Source organism: Acomys minous (genome assembly GCF_964271855.1).
Source record: "Acomys minous genome assembly, chromosome: 19".
Taxonomy (NCBI): Eukaryota; Metazoa; Chordata; class Mammalia; order Rodentia; family Muridae; genus Acomys; species Acomys minous.
The window spans coordinates 58,779,516-58,801,275 of NC_140499.1; the positions used below are offsets into that span (position 1 = coordinate 58,779,516).

Consider the following 21,760-nt stretch of genomic DNA (forward strand, 5'->3'; position numbering starts at 1 on the left):
CAGATCCACCAGCCTTGATGGTCTCCTTGTGGGGCTCCATAGCCATCTGGGTCCCCCCACCCACTTTCTTCTGTATCACTCTCAGCACTCCATACCAGAGCATCTGTCCTGGTACCCCACTGGATGGAGTGTCTTTCTGGGTCTGGGTTACCTCACTCAGGATGATCATTTCTAGTTCCTTCCATTTGCCTGCAGATTTCAAGATTTCCTTGTTTTTAATAGCTGAATAGTATTCCATTATGTAAATGTACCACGGATTTTTTTAAATCCATTCTTGAGTTGAGGGATAGCTAGGTTGTTTCTAGATTCTGGCTATTATAAATAAAGCTGTTTTGAAAACAGCTGAGTAAATGTCCTTGTATGGTGGAGCCCCTTTTGGCTATATGCCCAGGAGTGGTATTGCTGGGTCGTGAGGTAGAGCTATTCCCAATTTTTTGAGACAGCACCAGATTGATTTCCAAAATGGTTTTTACCAGTTTGCACACCCACCAGCAGTGGAGGAGTGCTCCTCTTTCTCCACATCCTCACCGTCATGTGCTGTCACTTGAGGTTTTGATCTTAACCATTCTGACAGGTATAAGATGGAATTTAGATTTGCATATCCCCGATAGCTCAGGACATTGAGCATTCTTTACGTGTTTCTTGGCCATTCGATGTTCCTCTGTTGAGAATTCTTAGTGTAGCTCTCTATCCCATTGTTGCTTTGGTAATACTGTTTTATCACAGCGATCAGAAAGTAGCTAAGACAATACCTGATCATGATTGATGTTTAATAAATGACAGTCATTATTTGCGAGACAGGCTGTGCTAGTTAGCTTTCATGTAAACTTCACACACACTAGAGCCATTTTAGGGGAGGGAACCTTAGTCGAGGATATGCTTCCACTCGATTGTGCGATAGGCACACTCATAGGGCATTTTCTTTGTGATTGACATCCCACTCCTGAGTGCTGCCAGTCATGTGCTAGTGGCCCTGGGTTCAGTTTTTATGTCAGGGATCAAGAATAACACTGTATAGACCCATCCCTGGGCAGCATGGAAACCCCTAGCCTATTTTTAAATGGTCATTTTCTTTCTTTTTTTGTTATTAAACATATGTATTTATTCACTTTACACACCAATCACAGCCCCCTCCTTCTCCTCCCCTCCTCTTGGTCCTAACCTCCTATCCTGTTCCCCATTTACCCCTACCCTTCTCCCTAGAAAACGGGAGCCCCCAGCCCCTCAACCAACCTACCCCGACACATCAAGTTGTATTAGGACTAAGCCTATATCCTCTTCTACTGAGGCCAGACTACCAGCTAGGGAAAAGTGATCCAAAAGCAGGCAACAGAGACCATGTCAGACACAGCACCTGCTCCACGTCCTGGGGGCCATGGAGCCCAAGCTGCCCAACAGTTGTTCTGGCGTCTAGGTCCAGCCCATGCATGCTCGTTGGTCGGTGCTTCAGTCTCTAACCCTCATGGGCCTACGTTGATCGATCCTGTTCATCTTCTCTGGAGCTCGTGGCTGCTCTGAGTCCTTCTATCTTTTCTTTCTGCTTTCCCACAAGACTCCCTGAGCTCCGTCTAATGTTTAGGCATATTCTGAGTTGTCGAACATGGAGTCTCAGAGCCATTTTGATTTGCATTTCCCTGATGACTAAGGGTGTTGAACATTTCTTTAAGTACTTCTCTGCCATTCGAGATTCCTCTCTTGAGAATTCTCTGTTTAGCTCTAATCCTCATTTTAAAATTGGGTTATTTGGTTTGTTGGTGTTTAATTTCTTGAGTTCTTTATATATTTTGGATACTTGCCCTCTATTGGATGTAGGGTTGGTGAAGATCTTTTCCCAGTCTGTAGGCTGTCGTTTTGTCCTATAGGTGGGTGTTCTTTGCCTTGCAGAAGCTTCTCAGTGTCATGAGGTCCCATTTATCAATTGTTGATCTTAGTGCCTGAGCTGTTGGTGTGCTGCTCAGGAAGTTTGCTCCTGTGCCAATGAGTCTAAGAATTTCCCCTATTTTCCTTTCTACTACATTTAGTTTATCTGGTTTTATGTTGAGGTTTTTGATCCACTTGGACTTGAGTTTTGGGCAGGGTTATAAATATGGATATATTTGCATTTTTCTACATGTAGACATCCAGTTACACCAGCACCATTTGTTAAAATGCTTTGTTTTTTTTCATTGTATGGTTTTGGCTTATTTGTCAAGTGTGCTTATCTAACTGGATGAAGTCAATTCTTGATTTTTTTTTTTAATCTGGTTTGTTTTTAATTTAAAAGAAAAATAGTATTTTGTTTGACATGCCAAGCTAAATTTAGGACACTATATATTTTAATTAGCTATTTTCTTTTTCAGCTACAAGTACTACTTTTAACATGTTTTCAGTCTAACTTCAGTAATGATATTTAAATGTTTTCTTGAATTTAAATGCACATTTTATGATTTTATTTTTAGGTAATAATCCATGTAGGCAAAAATAAAATAAAAATAGACTTTACCATCTCTTTGAAAATACAGACAAGAGTATGTTTATATTTTTTAATGTGAAATTTGAATTATATAACAAATCCTCTTTGAGTTGAGTATAGTTTTGAATAATATGACATGAATTTTAATACAATAGAATACTATCAAAGATAAAACAACTTTGAGAATAGTTTTATTTTAGCTTGACTGTCGTGGCTCTGTGTTGAGTGAAAGTGAGGTGTGGGTCTCTGTCCTGGATCTAAGGACTTCTCTATAATTTCTGTTTACTTTCATCTTCTTGCTAACCCTGTGAGAAGAAATGTGGGTGTGCTGTTTGCTCGTTCTCCAGGAAAAAAATTGTAGAATTCAATTCTTTTTAGTTAGACTACATGTTTGTTAATTTCATTTGGCCTAAAAAAAAGAGCTGTAAGCTGGAGTGGTCGTGCACAGCTGTAACCCCAGCACTTGGGAGGCAGAGGCAGGGGGATTCATGTTAGGGCAAGGCCAGCTGCTCTACAAAGCAAGGACAGGACAGCCAAGGCTACACAGAGAAACCCTGTCTCAAAAAGCAAAAATAGAGAAAAAGAAAGGGCTGTAGTGTAGATTGAAATGTCTCTTTTACACTTAGTTTGGTTTATATTAGTGAAGGAATGTAGGGTTTCCATAGTCTGCTACATGGCAACTGTGACTTTTGAGAAAGTATACTATAGAATTCTTTTTCACTGATTTCTAAATGTTAATAAGCTGTAGAATAATAAAATGTACCTGGAATAGAAATATTTTAAAATTTTGTTTATTATGACAAAGTGTAGTATAACATTTCTAAAGACATACGCTATTTGTGTCAGGATGAAAAGTATTTTTTATGCCTTCCTTATTTCTTAATAATGACATTGCTCTTTTCCCCCGTTGGCAAATCTAGTCATTAGATGCTTTTCCATGTCTCCCTGTTTTTTATTTAATTTTCATTTTACTATGTATATTCTATTATTATGACAATACAGACACCACAGGGGAAGATAGACTCATTCAGCACAGTCATGGCGTGCTGTCTTAGTCCTTACAGCTTCTCGGAACACAGTGAAAGTAGAACAAAAGTGGTTACAAAAAAAGAAAAAGCAGAACAGAAATGTACAGACTCATATGTCATTAATTTGAAATTACATGGAAGTTAAAACCCCACAAGTTCTTCATTTAGAAATGTTATTTGGTTAATGATGAGCAGTGGTAACTAGCTGAATATAGTCTTTCATTTTAGATTTTAAGAAAAAACAAGTACAGTCGAAAGATACCGTATAACTATAATACAAGGGACTGGAAGAGTTAAGAAAACATGGTGGTGCACACCTTCAATCCCACACTTGGGAGGCAGAGGCAGGCGGATCTCTGTGAGTTTGAGGAAAAGCCAAAAAAAAAAAAAATAAGTATCAGTTTTAAAAATGATGTGTACAAGTTTATTTAGATGCATAGAACAAGATGGACAGATAAACGTGCAAGCATGAGCATATTCATTGGCACTTCTAAAACTTTGAGCTCATAATGGCACTTCTTATTGTATTAATGCTTATTTTATATAAATGTTGAGAGTAAGTTTAAAAGAATTCATTTGAGCATGCTTCACTGATTGATTTCCTTCCTAGGCTTTTTAATGGACATTGTTTTAGTGGATATAGTTAACATATAAATTTTTAATGGTTAATGAGTATAGTTAGAAATTTATACCACTTATTGCTAAGTTACATGCCAGTAAATTATAGTTTTCCAGTTTATAGTTGGTCTATTCCAATTCACGTTCTTTATATTATTGTAGTATTTGGGGGGGGGGGAAGTACATTCCAGATTTTTAGCTTTATACATCTCAGTTCTTTCTTCATTATGGATTATCTTTTTAAAAATTATTATCTGTCCTTGGTGCTTTTTGCTGCTGTTGAACCTATCTCCTGGCTTTATCAGTTTAGTCAGTATGTAATGGTATGGCACAACAACGGCAAAGAAAATACAGACGCAAGTGTTCACTTAATTGAAATGTACCTTTCCATTTTAGTCTGTTTCCGTGCTCACAGGGCTGTGTTGAGTCAGCAGCAGGCTTAGCATAAGTTGTCCTTTAACAACTAAAGGAAATTGAACTTGATATGGAAGATGCTTTTTGTTGTGGTTTTAAAGGATGAATCTAAATATAATTTCCTCAACTATTTTTCCCTGTTTTTTAGGAGTGGCAGAATTCCATTCAGAAGAATGCAGGCCTTGCTTTTATTGAACTTGTCAACGAAGGAAGGTAATTTATTTTATATCCTTTTATATTTTACTTAAAATATTCTTTTATTTTTTTCCATATGAACTGATAATTTGTGTTCTGAATTTGATTTTGAGTCAGTAATATTTTAGCACTTTTGTTTATTGATTACTAAAGCTATGCCAACTTGTAACAATTTTATAATCTTCCAAGTTACATTGACAAAGTTTTATTTTCAATAATTGTGTGTGGGGGTAGCAAAAATAAACTGATATTTTTTTATTTGTAGTATAATGAAACCATATATATTTCCAACTTTCTATAATGGTTTGTTTTTTTTAATTAGGATTTGATGTCTCTGTTTCTCTCTTATGTCATTGTCTGGCTTTGAAGAGGAATAGCAAAGTTTAGTTTGTGTTATGATGTGTTGTTTTAAAAAGTAAAAATCACAATCATTCGATCTTATCAATAAAGACTCAGGAACCAGATTCTGGGGTGAAAACCTGCTGGCTCAGAGAAGCAGAGAAAGCGCCCAGCTGACCTTCCTTCTCAGCTCATGTCTCAGAGGAAAAAGCACAAAAAACTCACTAGGTCAGCTGACAGCCCAGGAGGCAAAGGCCAAAAAAACTAAAACCCAAAGAGCTTCCTAGCTCAAAGCTCAAAAGCCCAAAAGCCGCCTTCTTCTTCTAGGCCATGCTGTCTTATACTCTTCAACTCAAAGTCCCTCCTGCTCTTTCATCCCTGCCAGCTGGGTTCGTGCTGTGCCCCTTGACCTAGGGCTACCTTTATCAAATCCTGTTTGCAACAGTCTCTTGGATTAAAGGTGTGTGCGGGGGCTGGCTGAATCACATCTTAATCACCTGTTTACAATAAACCTGAAAAACTTCTATGTGGCAAAGCACACCATCATTCAAAGTGTCAAGCTACAGACTGGGGAAATATTTTGCCAGCTACACATCCAACAGAGCACTAATATCCAACTTATATGGAGAACTGAAGGAAACTCGACATTAAGAAAACAAGTATCCCAAGTTTGAAAAATGGGGTACAGAACTAAACAGTATTTTCAAAAGAATAAACACAAATGGCTGAGAAACTCATAACAAAATGTTCAATATCCTTAATCATCAGGGAGATACAAATCAAAACTACTTTGAGATTTCATCTTACAACAGAACAACCAAGATAAATAAAACAGATGACACCTCTTGCTGCTGAGAATGCAGAGTAAGGGGAACACATGGGGAAGGAGTGTGCTGGTTTCCCAGGAAGCTGGGTATTGATCCACCCCAAGATCCAGCTGTACCACTCCTGGGCATATACCCAAAGGACACTTGATCCTGCTACAGAGACCTCTGCTCAGCTATGTTCAGTGCTGCTCACAATAGCTCACAGTAATAACTAGAAACTGGGAAGACCCTAGATTCCCCTCATCAGTTGAATGAGTAAAGAAAAGTGATACATTTATGCAATGGAATATTACTCAACCATTATAAAAACGAAATCAGGAAATTGACAGGTAAACAGGTGGATCTAGATTAAATCATCCTGAGAGAGTTAACTCAGATCAAAAAAGACAGAAATAGTACGTATTCGCCTACATGTGAATGTTAGTTATTGAGTTTTCAATAAGTTACAATTTTATAGCCACAGAAGTTACATACAGAGTAAGGGAATGGGGGATGGAGGAATCTCCTGAGGAAGCAGAAATGGATATGCGTGGGCGAGGTGCGGGACAGGAATGGGAAGAGCAAATGCATAAGGAAGGAGAAGTAGCAAGGGAGGGTGTTAGGGGAGAGACCGCTGACACTAATGGCCATCCATCTGAGAGAGCATATGGAAAAACTAATGCAGTAGTGCTGTGGAAGCCTCCTAGAATACGTACATGTGTGAAGGTGATCTAAATGACATTGCCAAATGAGCCCCAACTAGACATCTCTCATCACCAAGTAAAGCTTCTAGTGCTGAGGCTAGGTTACGTCTAATAGAGTTTTTGGCCTAAGTGGTCCCATGGGCATTTCCTTCAACCCCTGGCTGTTGCCAGGCTTTTGGTTGCTCTCCAGAAACTGACAGTAAGGCTATATATTCTTGAAGACAACACCTATAGTACCCATTGAATATTGAGAAGTTGAGCTCCTGCCTACCTAGAGCTTTCACCGCTATGTTCATGGACCCTGGAAGATACTCTGCGTTTACCAAGGTGGAAAGCTAAATGCCAATTGAACTGTAAAGTCCTCTGATCTACAATGATGACCTGACTGCAAGATATGTTAGTGTGCCAGGCATGGTGGCAGCGCCTTTAATCCCAGCACTCGGGAGGCAGACGCAAGTGGATCACTAAGTTTCAAGCCAGCCTGGTCTACAAAGTGAGTCTAAGACAGCCAAGGCTACACAGAGAGACCGTGTCTCGGGGGAAAAAAAAAGTGCTAGTGCAACATTAGCACAAATCTTATGGGGGGTGACTGACCAATAGCTGATTGGATTTAAGTCCCATTCCATGAGATGGAATCCAAGAATGGTGGCCAAGAGCTGTAGACCTGATAAGCCCAGGAACCCGGGGCATAGCCAAACACTTCCGCTCTGTTAAAGAACATAGCCGTGAAATGACTCCTCACAGCATCCTGTCACGCTCGTAGATCAGCTCGAGCTGAGCCACCGTCATAGAATTGCTATCTTACAGGAGATCAGAACAAATACAGGTACTTACGTCCGGGCAATGTGCAGAGAACGAGAGACACCGGAACATTCAGTGTTAAATGGGCTCTGTCCATCAAGTCCCTCCCTTCAGGGTTCAAAGAACCCTGTGGAAGAGGAGGAGCAAAGATGTAGGAGGCAGAGGAGACGGAGGACACCCCACAGCAGGACCAGCACGCCTGTGAGCGCACAGAGACGGTGACAGTGTGCACAGGACCAGCACGCCTGTGAGCTCACAGAGACGGTGACAGTGTGCACAGGACCAGCACGCCTGTGAGCTCACAGAGACGGTGACAGTGTGCACAGGACCAGCACGCCTGTGAGCTCACAGACACGGTGACAGTGTGCACAGGACCAGCACGCCTGTGAGCTCACAGACACGGTGACAGTGTGCACAGGACATCCTTAGTTCTGAATCAGAAGTAGACCCGAGCCATAACCCTGAAGCTGTTGTATTTTATCAAAGGCTTTTTCTGCATTGAATGAGGTGATTATGTGTTTTTCTTCCTTTAGTCCATTTATGTGATTACATTTATTGAGTCTTGTATATTGAACCATCCCTGAATCTCTGGGATGAAGTCTGTTTCATCATAGTGGATGATTTTTCAGATTTGTTCTTGGATTCAGTTTGCAAGTATTTTACTGACTTTTTTTTTTTTTTTTTTTTCGAGACAGGGTCTCTCTGTAGCCTTGGCTGTTCTGGACTCACTTTGTAGACCAGGCTGGCTCGAACTCACAGTGATCCGCCCGCCTCTGCCTCCCGAGTGCTGTTTACTGACTATTTTTGTATCAATATTTATAAGGGAAATTGTTCTGTAATTCTGCTTCCCTGTTGGATCTTTATGTGTTTTTGGGTTGTCAGGGTAACTGGGGTCTCATAAAGTGAATTGGGCAATGTTTCCTCTATTCCTATCTTGTGACCTTATTTGAGGAGTATTGACTATTTTGTGTTGGCCATCTACTTCTGAGCAAGGGCTTCCTTTAAGTGTGGTTTGTATATGCAGTGAGACTCCATTGGAGAAAACTACTTTTCCCTTTGAAAGAGGTTGTCAATTGGAGATGCCCTCTGGGTTAGCGATGGGGAGTCTGTCCACTTTCACTCTCAGCACTGGCACTCCTATCTGGTTCACACTTGTGTAGGTCCTCTGCAGGCTGCCGTAGTCTCTGTGAGTTACTATGCAGATCAGTGCTCTTGTGTCTATAAGACTCTTCTACTGTTTCCTTGATGTAATTTGTTCCTGTTGACTTTTAGAATCTTTTTTGCCTCCTCTCCTGCATCGTCTCTGAGCTCTGAGGGCTGAGGGTTGATTAGAGATTCCATTTAGGACTGAACATTCCAAGGTCTCTGTGTTAGCGACCCATCTACTCTAAGAGGAAGCTTCTCTGATGTTGGCTGAAAGAGACACGGACCTGATTTTTGCCTGGTGTCCAGATAACTTTTTATAATCAGCTATGGTCTAGAACAGTTGTTGTCCCTGTCCCAGTGGTAGTGATGGGGGCACCTGGACCACATTGCCACAGAGTCCATCTGTCTTGCTCGTAGTTTTAAAGATATTCATCAGTCATATTCTCCGTAGTCGTGCTGTTGGCTTTTGGTTAACTCTCAGCTGATTAATGTATAATGATAATGTGGCTCATATGCACAATAGAATTTTATTTATTATATAAAACAAATTATTTAAATTGCAGGAAAATGCATTCTATAAGCATGGTAAACCAGCACAGAAAGACAAACACTATATGACCTCTTCCATATGTAGATTCTAGCTTCTAATTTTACACTCCGTAATAATGTGGGGGTGTGGGGGTGTGTATGCGTGTGCTCATGCATGGGTGTGTGCATGCCTGTGTGCATGTAGGGTCTTGACACTATGGTAAAAAGTGGAAGGGAAGATAATCAGATTAGAAGTTTAAGAGCAGATAGAGGCAGGAAGATGGAGGGAGGGGAAGGGCTAGTGGGGGAGGGCCATCTAAAACTTAGTGTGTATGAAAATCATAAATACTACAAAAATAACATTGAAGACTTAAACATGCCACTGTCTTTTTTTTTGTTTCTTTTTAAAAAATTTTTTTATTAATTTATTCATATTACATCTCAGTTGTTAGCCCTTCCCTTGTATCCTCCTATTCCTCCCTCCCTCCCGAAGGCCACTGTCTTTTTATACGCTTATGTTTTTGGTGAGGCTCTCCTGACCCACTGATTTCTCTGAGGTTGGGAAACCCATCCTCACGTCTTCAATTCCATCATATTTAGTCTCAGTTTGGATGTCACTTCAGAGTTCTCCTTGAAATCTGCTATCTAGATGATCTTACTTAATTAATTAATTTTCTTACATTCCATATTTCTCTTCAGTGTTTATCACCACTAACCCTTGGGTTTATCTTTGAATATGTTTAAAATTAATATTTTAGGTTGTAAATTTTATTATGGTACTTTGCTGTGTATTTGTCACTGTTCTTTGTTCCTGTTTACCTGAATCTGTTTATTACATCTGTATGCCAATTTCTCCCAAAAAATGTGTGTTCTTCTAAAGATAATGCCCTTGTCTCTTGCTTATGGTTATATCTATCCCTTAGAGAAGTATCTAATAGAATAAATATTGTGTAGTTAATAGGATATTATCCCTATATGTTTTTTTTAAAGCACTAGACCTTTGTCTTTTGTGTAAGAAATTGATGTATTATAAGCAATACTAGAAACAAGAATAAACTTCTTAGGGAAATGATGGACCTGGTAGTGAAACTTTGTTCTTTGGAGTGTAGAGTAGGTGCTGGAGCAATGACTCGGTCGTTAAGAGCAGTTATTGCTCTTGCAGAATACTGGAGTTTGGGTCTCATCACTCACACTGGTCTGTCTTCTTCTGCCTTTCACTGGCATCTCCACACACATGCCCCCCACCCCCACATATCTAAAACCTAAGTTTATAGCACAGGGTATGTCTAAAGGAACAATTTGGAGAATTATGTTTCTAAAGAAATTGATTTGATTTTTCTTTTGTACACATTCAGTACCTTGAAGTTAGGAGACTCTGTGCAGACTGGATGGTGTTTGTGAAGCACTTGGAATGTTCCACACTGGGATGGTTTCCAGAGGCAGCGCGGATAGTAATACAGATTTTTCCTGTAGCTACCAGGATCAAATGCCTTTTCCTCTTGTTATGTAGATCTGACCTTTGTCCTTATCAATAGAGTAGCTGCTGTAAACTTGGCCCTTGATTAATGTTTTAGTAGTGTAAATAACATCAAGACCTTTACAGACAACAGTGTAAGGTTTATCAGACTTGATGGCTATCACAGGCAAATCAATTACTTAGGCCAGATGTAAGTGTTATTTGGGAGAAATGATTTCTTGATGTATTTAACACTTCATATTTTTATGATTTTTGAGTTCAATTACTGATGTCATTCATATAATCAGCTGACTATGTTAAGCAAATTTATTTCGTAGAGTGGAAATAGCAGTGATGGATATAATCAAGTAGTATATGTTTTACATAATTTTTTACCAAGGGGGAGGAGAACTTTAATAATAAATTTCAGTCAAAATGGAAAGTTTTCATCTTATAGGCAAATGCGTTCCTAACCTTAAATAATAGTGTTCTTTTGAATGTTCAGTGGTGTTTGATAAAAATTTAAAGTTTTTTTGGAAAGTATTTTTTAATTTAAATTATTTGTGTGTGTCTTTTGTGGATGTGTGTATGGGGTACAGATGGCGTGGACTTCAGGGGTGGATCCTCTGCAGCTGCAGTTATAGGCAGATGTGAGCTGCTGAAGTGGGTTCTGGGAACTGATCCTCTGGAGGAGTGCTGTGTGCTCTTAGCTGTGGAGCCATTTCTGCAGCCCATCTTATAGTATCTTGAATTACCATCATCTTTACTTTTTTAATTATAAAAGCATCTGATAGAACATTTTTGTTTCTAAAAGGTGTAACTTTCTTTAAAGAGTTTCACATTCCCTTTTGAAGAATTGTGTGAGACATGCTAGGTAACCCAGGCAATCCTGGAACTCCATCCTCCTGCCTCAGTCTCTGTGGCCTGAGGTTCCTGGCAAGTCCAGCTTTACGTGCTTCTTTGTTTGGCTGTGGTTGTGCTTCGTGCTGCTTGCACTGGCGCGACACCGACGATGTTCGCAAAATGTCCTAGAATTCATGGTTTTCCTGCCTCTCCTAATACTGAAAGTGTAAGGTTTGTGCTGCCACGTTAGCCAACTTTAAAATCTTCAGGGTTTTTTTTTTTTTTTAATTCTTTGAGACATGGTTTCTCTGTGTAGCCTTGGCTGTCCTGGACTCCCTTTGTAGACCAAGTTGGCCTCAAATTCACAGTGATCCACCTGCCTCTGCCTCCCGAGTGCTGAGATTAAAAGTGTGAGCCACCACACCCGGCCAAAATCTTTAGGAATATTAAAGCTACCCTTTAGATATGATACTACAGTGCTGAAGTAATTGAAATTAATGCATAGGTATCTGTACTGACTTGGAACTTTTCAGTGAAATCTAAGGGTTAGGGTTACAGGCCTTTGTAGGGAGCCATTTTATTATGTACACGGACTTCAGTTTATTTCACCTGGTTTAGTATGTCTTTATTCTTTACTTAAAATGTGCTTAAATGTATTAGTTCTAGCAACACTGTTGCCTACATTTAAAATTTATCTTGTTATTGAATTTTGTACATTTTCAAACTTGGTTTTGGTTTTATGTTTCGTATTTAGAGAACTAGTGACATTACTTGCTAAACATTTAGTGTCTCTAGCAGTATTAATATTAGCTTTCTTGGCGGAAGTAGACCTGGTGGTAGATTGCCTAAATTACCTCCTTCATTCAGGTCAAAATGTGATTCTTCTAGTGAGTATCTTTTAGAGCCCTTTACTCTCCTGATATCTGAGCAGCTATAATCCAGACAAAATATTTACTTAGTAAAACAGTAGTCATAAGTGTTTTCATAGGTCTGTGACCTATCAAGGCAAGGGCTGGTGACCAGGTTTATAATACCAGGCATGAATTCCTTCCTATGGAGCAGGCCTCAAATCCAATCAGAAAGTAATTGGTTAATTTTGTCATAACCACGTCACTACTGCGTCACTGGGTACATCTTGCCTGGTGGGTTAGTAATGTAGCATGTAAGACTCACAGCTGGGGAAGACTGTTAATAAATGCTCTCCCCTAGTACCCTGTAGACCACTCTTGGCAGGCACTATGCAAGGAGGAAGCTTTTAAGTCTAACTATGACCCATGACCAAAATGTGTGGTGTCTTCAGTAATAGTGCCTTACCATCAAACTTTGGTGGCAGCCAGTTGTAATAGCAACAGTCTGCATTGCTCTGAGGGCTTCGGGAGCCTCCTTAATGATGCATAGTTACCCCACACCTGGTACTAGGTTTGTTGGTTATTTCCCATGCCGTGTGGAATCTGAAGACATAGTGCAAATTCCTTGTAGACAAATTCATGAAATTTTTTGAGTTTTATGTTATTTGTGAGTTACTGGGTTTTATTATTTTTTTGTAATTGTTTTTCTCTTGGGTTTTTCTTGTTTGTACTTCATTTATATACTACAATAAAATACATATAATTCCTTTGTTGAATCATCTTTTAAAAAGATTGATAGTAAAAATCAAGGAAAAAATAGATTCTAGAATTTACCTTAAAGGTACAATATTTTAAAAACATTGTAACATTTAAATTCTCATCCTGAATTTGGTAATTTGTCAAATACCATAGTAATCAACATAAACTATCTGATCATTTTTGGTTTTATTTACTAAAATACATTTTGAGAACTTGCTGCTTCCAATGACTTCACTTCTAAATCTCCTCTATGATTCTTCCTCCTTTTTCCCATACGTAAGCATTCAGAAAGTACAGATTACTCCTTGTACTGTTAGACACAGCCATTAATTACTGTCTAGGGATAGTCAATGTCTACTTATTACAGTAGTATCCATATTTACATCTGAATATATGAGAGGATGGAGCCCCAGTTAAGAACATGCCCCCATAAGATGCAGCTGTAGGCAAGCCTATAGGGCATTTTGAAAATCAGTCACTGATGGAAGAGGGCCCAGCCCATTGTGGGTGACGATGCCCTTGGGCTGGTGGTCCTGGGCTCTATGAGCAAGCCATCATGAGTAAGGCAGTAAGCAGCCCCTCCAATATCACTGTATCAGCTCCTGCGTCCAGGTTCCAGCCCTGCTTTAGTTCCTGTCTGATTCTCTTCAGTGATGGACTATGATATGGAAGTGTAAGTCAAACAAGCCCTTTCCTTCCCAATTTATCAGTAACAACAGTAATCCTAACTACTACAGTGTATAAGATAACCCCTACTGTGTACCCAAAACAATTATTATGAGGTTATACTATTTTGGGTATATTAGTTGAGGCGGAACCCTCTCATCTTGCTTTACTCCAATGTTGAGTGAGTTGGTGTTGAAATTTGTGAGGGTAGTTTATGAGTACATTTATGTTCCTTCTTTCTTTTATATTTTATGATATTTATTTCTATTTATTTTGGGAAAGTTTAATAGTTTATCAAAATAGTAACTTTCTTTAATTAAAGTAAAAGTATGTATCTCAGTTCTCTAAGTATTTTTTAAAACTCAGGTGTCCAGTTTTTCACATTCAATTTCCTAGTTAGTCAACAATGTATATAGTTAATACAACACACTTCAGCCTTTAACAAATTTTGTGATTTTTGTATTCGTATGGGTTTTCTGTGATCATTTTTGAAGGTTGTCTTACTGGTATTGACTTAAAATAATAGTTCTGAGTACTCATGCTGTCTTGTTTCAAAATGCAAATTTCACTGCATTTCAAAGCTTAAACAATATCAACAACAACGACAACGGTGACAACAGGGTCTTACCATATAGCCCTGGCCAGCTTGGGATCCCCTGTGTAGAAAAAGGCTGGCTTCCAAAGTTGGCGCAACTTCCTGCCTATACCTCCTGATTGCTTGGATTTCAAGCATGTACCATCATGCCTAGTTTAAATTAACTACCTTTTCTTTCTCTTTTATTTTTAGCCATACCAGGAGTTAAACCCTGTACATTCTAGACAAACACTCTCCTACTGAGCTACACCCCTGACTCTAGCTTTACCTGTTTGTAGAGGAATAGTTTTGTATTTTTCTTTAAGTTACTCTCTGTCTCTGTCTCTGTTTCTCTCTCTCTCTGTTGTCATTTGAATTAATCAAGCTTATAATAATATGCGTATAGTTGTATAGAAATTATATAAGTATGCTTATTACATATAAAATATATGGATATATGCAGCTTATAGCTAATGAAATAAATTGCCAAATTAAATCTTAGTGAGTGTTATGAAAAAAGAATGGCATCTAGGAGAGAAAAAGGAAGTTAAATTAAAACTTTAAGAAGAATTAATTTAAAATAAAATAAAAGCAAACTTTTCCCACTTAATTTAGCCAGTATTTGAACACACCAGCTATGTAGCGGTCCACAGTCTAAATTCCAAGGATGTTGCACTGAGAAGAATAGATATGCCATCCTCCCAGGACTTCATTTAATTGGTAAAGAGAGAAGGTTTTAAGGAATGGTTATGTCATAAGGTATTATTGAAAAAAAAAATCCAGAATAGGACATTTGGGAAATAGGTATAATTTAAGAGAGAGGACATTGTAGTTTTAAATGGGATATCATGATGGACCAGTGCCTACCAAGTGTTGAATATGTTTCAGGCATATAAAGCAGTTATTGGAAAGCAAAGTAAGTATTCTGTAGTTGCTAGTTCCCCTAGAATTTTATTTTCTATACACAATCATATTTTTCTCCTTCTATTTACCCATTCTCAAGAATCCATTAGAATGTCTTTGGCCTAGAATCTGTGCAGTTACTAACTGGTCCTTTTGTTTCAGTGGTGGCCTTTGTTATACCAAGTGCTGCTTTAAATTCCCAGTGGGGAGTTGTTTGGCAGCATAAGGATTGGAAGAAGCAAGTTGAGTTCAGACTGTGGCATTTATAACAAAACTGACGTCAAGTTAATGAGTTCTTGATTTCTCAAGAAAAATCAGCTTTATATAGTATTGTTATTAGCGTCTCAATTGTAAGGAGAAATATATAACTGTGGTCTTTCTATCTGAGACCGTTCCTTTCCAGAACAGTACTAGATATTGCTTGGACTATATCTCAAGAAAGATCAAGATTGACTTCAAATGTGTGTGAAATATACTCAGTATAACAAAGCAAACATCTTGTCAGCATCCTGTTCTCAGGCTCCAGACTTGTGTGTTCTGTGATGTTTGAGCTATTACGTATTTTCCTCAAAGCTGTTATTGAGAGTTTTAACTTGTAAGTGAGTGAGTAGGTACCCGTTTAAGGATGTTTGTGATATTAAATATTCTATGAACGAGAGAGGAGGGGAGGAAGAGGGAAGTGGAGGGAGGGAGGGATAGGAACAAGGAGAAGAAAAGGAGGAGTGTAAGAAAGAGATGTAAGGAAGGAGGCTGGTGCAGGCAGAGTTAGGTAATTATTTTTCACCCTAAGAACAAACATTACGTTAATTTGCAGTGGCCAGAGTCCTAGACTCCTTTAGAATTAGCTTTATATATAGTTGCTGTTTAGAGTCAGCCCCTCCGCCCACCCTAACACCTTACTGGTTTGTGATGTTTCTCTGTAACCAGTTTAAAGATATTACAGTGCAGGATGTGTTATCAAAGTAAGGGATGTTACTTTCTCAGCTGTTAGGGCTATGGAAGTAGTGTCTTTTTTTTTTTTTTTTTTAAATAAATGGTTCTGTAAAGGAGTGAAATCTTGAGAGTAGCTGCTGATGGAGGTTATAGAAAGGCGAAGAAACAGCAGTGATATTGGAAAACTTGGTAGAAATATGTGTGTGTATTTACACAAGGTCTAGACTAGAATAATCAGATGTGGACAGTGGCTCATAGTGTAGTTATGGGAGATAGCTGTCATCATTACTGTAATTTATTGAGCCTCTAGTGTGAATCTTTTGTAGTTGGTCACTTGATAGGGCTGTTTGTTTCCTAAGGTTGACACAAGTAGTGTTTTTTTTCTCCCTCCTTGTACTGTAGGTATAAATTATACATAGAATTTCTTCTTAATATTAAAATATGTGAATCATTTTGTGCTCTGCATTCAGAGATTAATCTGCTTTATAGTAAACCCAACATTTTGAAACTGCTTATTATAATTAAGACTGTGGCTTCATTTGCCTTTAATTCTTCATTTGCAAGAAGAGCTACACAATTATTATGTAACTTATACTTGTGAAAATTGTGTAATTGCTATATTTAGAAAGATACGTGATTACATGGTAAAAATGGCCTTTTAGGGAAAAAATGTGTGTTAATTTAGTTTATAAAGTTATTTTCATGTTTGCCCTAATGAAAAGAAAAGCCACATTTCTGTTTAGGACCTTGCAAGATGGTAATTTAAATCTACTTTATAATTTTTTAGAATGCATATGGTTCCATTTATGCATATGAGCATTAAATGCTTTATGTTTTCCCATAGTGATTGAGCGCAACTCTCCTGAATTGTATGTACTTTTTGATGGCATGGTTGATTTAAAATGATTAAGTAAAAAATGCATTCTTTGTTCGTTAGGAAAATAGATTGTTACATATAGAATATTAATAACAGTTGTATAAGATAGTGTATAAAAGTCTAATACATAATGTAATTGACATACAATAAAAGTCTTTTAGGATGAAGTTACAAAATATGCCACAGAGAAGCAGGGGTTTGAAGTCAGTTTTTTCAGTGGGATGGGTTTTAGATGTAAGGAATGGGGGTAAAAAGGAAATAGATGCAAATTGGTTTGTAGCATTTGTGCCTGTAATTCTCTAGGTGCGTGTTTGTAGGGTGCTTCCATGTGCAGGTCCCCATCCGTGTCCATGTGCAGGTCCCCATCCGCGTCCATGTGCAGGTCCCCATCGGTGTCCATGTGCAGGTCCCCATCCGTGTCCATGTGCAGGTCCCCATCCGTGTCCATGTGCAGGTCCCCATCCGTGTCCATGTGCAGGTCCCCATCCGTGTCCAAGGGTGAAGCTTAGTGGAAATCTCTGCTACCAAGACGTGAAGATGAACAGTATACAAGGAAACAGGGCAATAAAGATACCCTACGTAAACAAAGGCGACAGGAAGACTTGTAGGGAGCGCAGTACGGGGTGGGATGTGTAGAAAAAATTCGGCAAAAAATTAATTTCAAGGTTTTGTTTGTTTGTTTGTGTTTCTTTTTTATTGATTTATTCTTGTTACATCTCAGTGGTTTTATGTAACTCAGTCTGGCTTTGACTTTACTATTTAGCCAAAGTGGGTCTTGAATTCTTGATTCCTACTTCTACCTTTCAAGTCCCAGGATTTCAGATGTGTGACACCATGACAGTGTGAACATTTGATATATTTTTTAATGTGTATGAGTGTTTCACCTGAATGAATGTTTGTTTGTGTACTACGTGAATGAGGTGCCCTCAGAGGCCAGAAGAGAGTGGCAGATGTCCTAGGACTGGTGTTACAGTGCGTTGTGAGCCACTGTGTGCTTGCTGGGAATTGAACCTAGGTCCTCCAGAAGAACAGCAAGTACTCTTTAACCATTGAGCCAATGCTCTAGCCCCTCAACATCTGATTTTAAAGTAAGAGACAGAAAGATCAAATACTTTAAGGAGAGAACAATATTTGTGTTAAAACACAATTAGCAAAAAAATTGAAAGGCAGATAGCTGGAACAAAACAAGCAAGGAAATAAGTAGTGAGTTTCAGGACTATGAGAGAAACAGTTGATTTTTAAATACTATATAGGACCTTAATAAATTTATATTTAATATTGAATAAAATATATTACTAAGCTTTCAATAGAATAGTATGGTGTAATTTATCATACTAGCCATATTAGTTTGTACAGTCAGAAACATTCAGTGCATTTACATTTTTTAGTAATATTACCAATGCTGCAGAAATCATTTTCAAAATGGAGCTTCTTGAGCCATTCAACATCACATGCTCAGGCCTTCTTTATCGCCCCTGACAGTCATCATTCTGTGTTCTGCATCTGCATGTTTGATTTTTTCCCCCCTGACTGAGAGAGACAACCCAGTTCTATGTGACAACAACAGTGAGGTTGTTGTGCGTGGAAAGGTGGTAAGAGTCTGGTTTCATTCTTCTGTCTCGGTAGGCCTCCATTCATACAGCATTTATTAAAGACACCTCTCTTTTCCATTATGTGTTCTCATCTCAGATAAATGGAATCAGTTTTTCTTACAGTATTCTGCTTATTTCACTTAACATATCCTCAAATGGTCAAAAATTTAAAACTTTATTATTATTAATTTGTATGTGAGTATATGTTCGTGGACCATTATAAAGTCTTAATATATAACGAAGGATAGTTACATGTAAAGAAAACTTATTTCCATTGTTGAGCCTAGTTTTTACAGTGTTCTAGTTTCTGACAAGACATTTGACAGTGCTTTAAAAGGCAGGCACACAAAAAAACGTTAAGCCAGTAGAAGGTTTAGTCAGTTATAATGTGAGTGAATGCTTGATTTTATTAGAACATTGTAAAATAGAATAAATTAAATCCAGACATCTTATAAAGGAAATATTAACAAAAATGTGTTGGTTGTAGGTCTGGAGGAAGAGAAAAGGGAGGGGGCTGGAGTAACTTTGAGGTACCTGACTGGGAATGGGACAGCGGCGTGCCATGGACTTACTAGCTCAATTAATGTTTGGGTGCCACAAGGCAATGTGTTGACAGTACATTCATGATATGGTTTCAGGTCTGCAGAGGTAAAGAAAGAAGCACAGAAGAGTGTATTATGTACTCCTGAAGGTCCCTGCTTCTTTGTTCCACATGCCTAGGGAGTTATTCATTAGCAGGCTTAAAAATTACAGTGGGGATAGTTTATAATATCTAAATATGTGCTATTTAAAAACATGACACAAAACCTTGATCATGTTACCTCAAAATTGTAGACAAGATTTTTTATTGACCATAAAATAGCCAGAGAAAGTTTGAGGCTGTGGGACAGGATCTTCTTCAATTGTAGTCACATCCTACAAAGTGCAGCTAGGATTCATCAAAAGAGTATAATGTTACATCAAAGTGGCAAGCTTTTATTTTTAAGACTTCTGTTTTTGTGTCTTTTCGTTATTACTTGTGCAACCTCAATGAATACATATCTGTAAGGAGGAGAGCACAGCACCTCTTCTCTCCCTGATGTGTGCAGGTGGTCTTTGTAAAGGACCGAATAGCATTGCAGAACACACAGCTTCCGCTACAGCTGTTTAGCGCAGTATAATCCCAGGTACTGGAGAAAGTCACAGATGACACTTAAACAAGTGGTCTCTTCAAACTTCATTAACAAAAGAATTGGTATGCCAGCTTTGGCCCACAGACTGTAATTTCCTGATCTCCATATTAGATAACTAGCAATTTGGTATATTTTTCCATGTTTTTTTCTCAAACTCATATTGTTCATTTTATCTTGGATTCTTTTGTTGTACAAAATCAGAGACACCTTTGCTACTGCAGTGGATATTTAGCCCACTTTTTAAAACTCTGAAGAGTGTAATAGTGAGCTTCTATCTGGTTTCCTGGGTCTAGGAACATGTTCATCTGGTATGTTACTGGAAGTGTAGTAGTTGCTTTGAGTCTAGTCTGTGTATAATTCATTGATTTTTGCCACAAACATAGCTAAAAAGTGAAACATACTTCCTTTAGGATGGGAGTTGAATGATACCACTGGGCATGTTTATTGGATCTGATTTTGTAGGTGGGAACTTTGAGTTTCTCTACTATCTTAATCCTGTCATTTTATAATAAAGAGTTCAGAAGATCACCATAGAGCAGTCACATTCTGGAAACTACCATTTAATAAACACTTTGTCACGACCTATATTTCCAAGACCCTGTGTTGAAAGGTTTCATTCTGTGTGGAGCATGTGACTTGTTAGTCCAGGTCTTAAGTAAAGCTGTCCTCTATCTCTTGACTTTTATTACCAGAGTTTTAAAAACTTATACAAGATTATTTGTTCAAATTGTATTATTTATGAGATTTTCTCGATATTGTGAAGTTATTTTGTTATGCACATAATTACATGTTCTTTGAGTTTGTGGCATTTCATCATATGACTATTCAGCCACTTAAAGAATAATTTCATGGTTATGGAGATTTGGGTAGTTGCTCATGTTTTGCTAAAATAAAAATTGGTATTAGAAATTTTATTTGCATTCTCACATATTTTGTGATTATAACAGATTTTGGTTCTTCATATCTTTGCCAAAACTTGCTAAATTATTATATGATTAAAAAAAATAGCAGTCCTTTAAACTACTGTGATGAAACACCTGACCAAAGCAATTAAGGGAAGGGTTTGAATTACAGACTGTGAGTAAATCATTCGTGGCTGGGAAGGCACGAAGGCCGGAGCATGAGGCCCTTGGTCACTCTGTGTTCACATTCAGAAAGCAGGGTGCCATGATCTCTCTTTTATTCAGTTAGGACTCCAGAGCACATGAGCAGCAGCGCTCACGTTGAGTGTGGGTCTCCCCATGCCAGCTAACCCTATCTGAACAACCCCTGAGACGGCCCTGGCGGCTTGTCTCTTCTGTGCTCTACATCTTGTCAGGTTGGCAATGCTAACTATCAAGGTGGTTTTAATGTAACACTGTAGCTTTAATTTGTGTTTCCCTGATAAACAATGATGCAAAGGCTGACAATGTTAAATTCTTGGCTGTATCATGTCTTAGTGAGACTTTGCCCTTCCTAGCATATATTCTTTAGGGATCGTTTTACTCATGCTGAAAGTTTTTCTTACTTTTTCCTCTGTAATGTATTTTTAATTTCAATGTGAGATTTTCCTTTTTGTATCACGTATCTAATTAAAGCATTCATCTTGTAGTTACCACAAACACAAAAGCAACATAGAAAATTGTACAAACATTTTGTAGACGAAATACTAATGGAGAACGCAATGATACTTCTTCATCTCTAACTTTTTTTTTTTTTTGAGATATTTTTCAGCTTTTGATTCCAGATTTACTCTAGTTTCTGAGTGTAAGCTTGGGATTCTGCTGAAAGCCTGGGACTTTACATACTTCCGTCTTGTCAGGTTGTTAGCCTGTGTTGGTCTCTTCAGCTCTGTGAGGTTGCTGGCCCCTCCGTTTAGCTTCTGCAGTCTGACGTTTGGATCCAAACGCTCCAGTGAGAAGAGACGTGCTGAACGTCTTTGTGTACTTTCTCCTTGAGCCTCTTCGCCTCCTTAAGTCTTGGCTGCCTTGGTGTGTTAGTGCTGCCGTGATGTAATAAAAATACCCAATTTGATCAGTTCATACAGTTTATCTGTTTGCATTTATGGTTTCAAAGGTTTCAGTCCTGGCCTAGCCCAGCCCAGTTGTTTTTATGCCTGTGGCCAGG

General features: G+C 38.4%; 1 protein-coding gene across 5 annotated transcripts in view; it reads left to right on the top strand.

The window, feature by feature from the left end:
• LRBA (LPS responsive beige-like anchor protein) overlaps positions 1-21,760 on the top strand; it is a 539,428-nt gene that overhangs the window by 157,410 nt on the left and 360,258 nt on the right. For all 5 annotated transcript variants that reach the window (XM_084768541.1, XM_084768543.1, XM_084768544.1 and 2 more), the window contains one exon: positions 4,661-4,725. In XM_084768541.1, the coding sequence (XP_084624667.1) occupies positions 4,661-4,725 (65 nt within the window). The remainder of the gene's footprint in view (positions 1-4,660; positions 4,726-21,760) is intronic.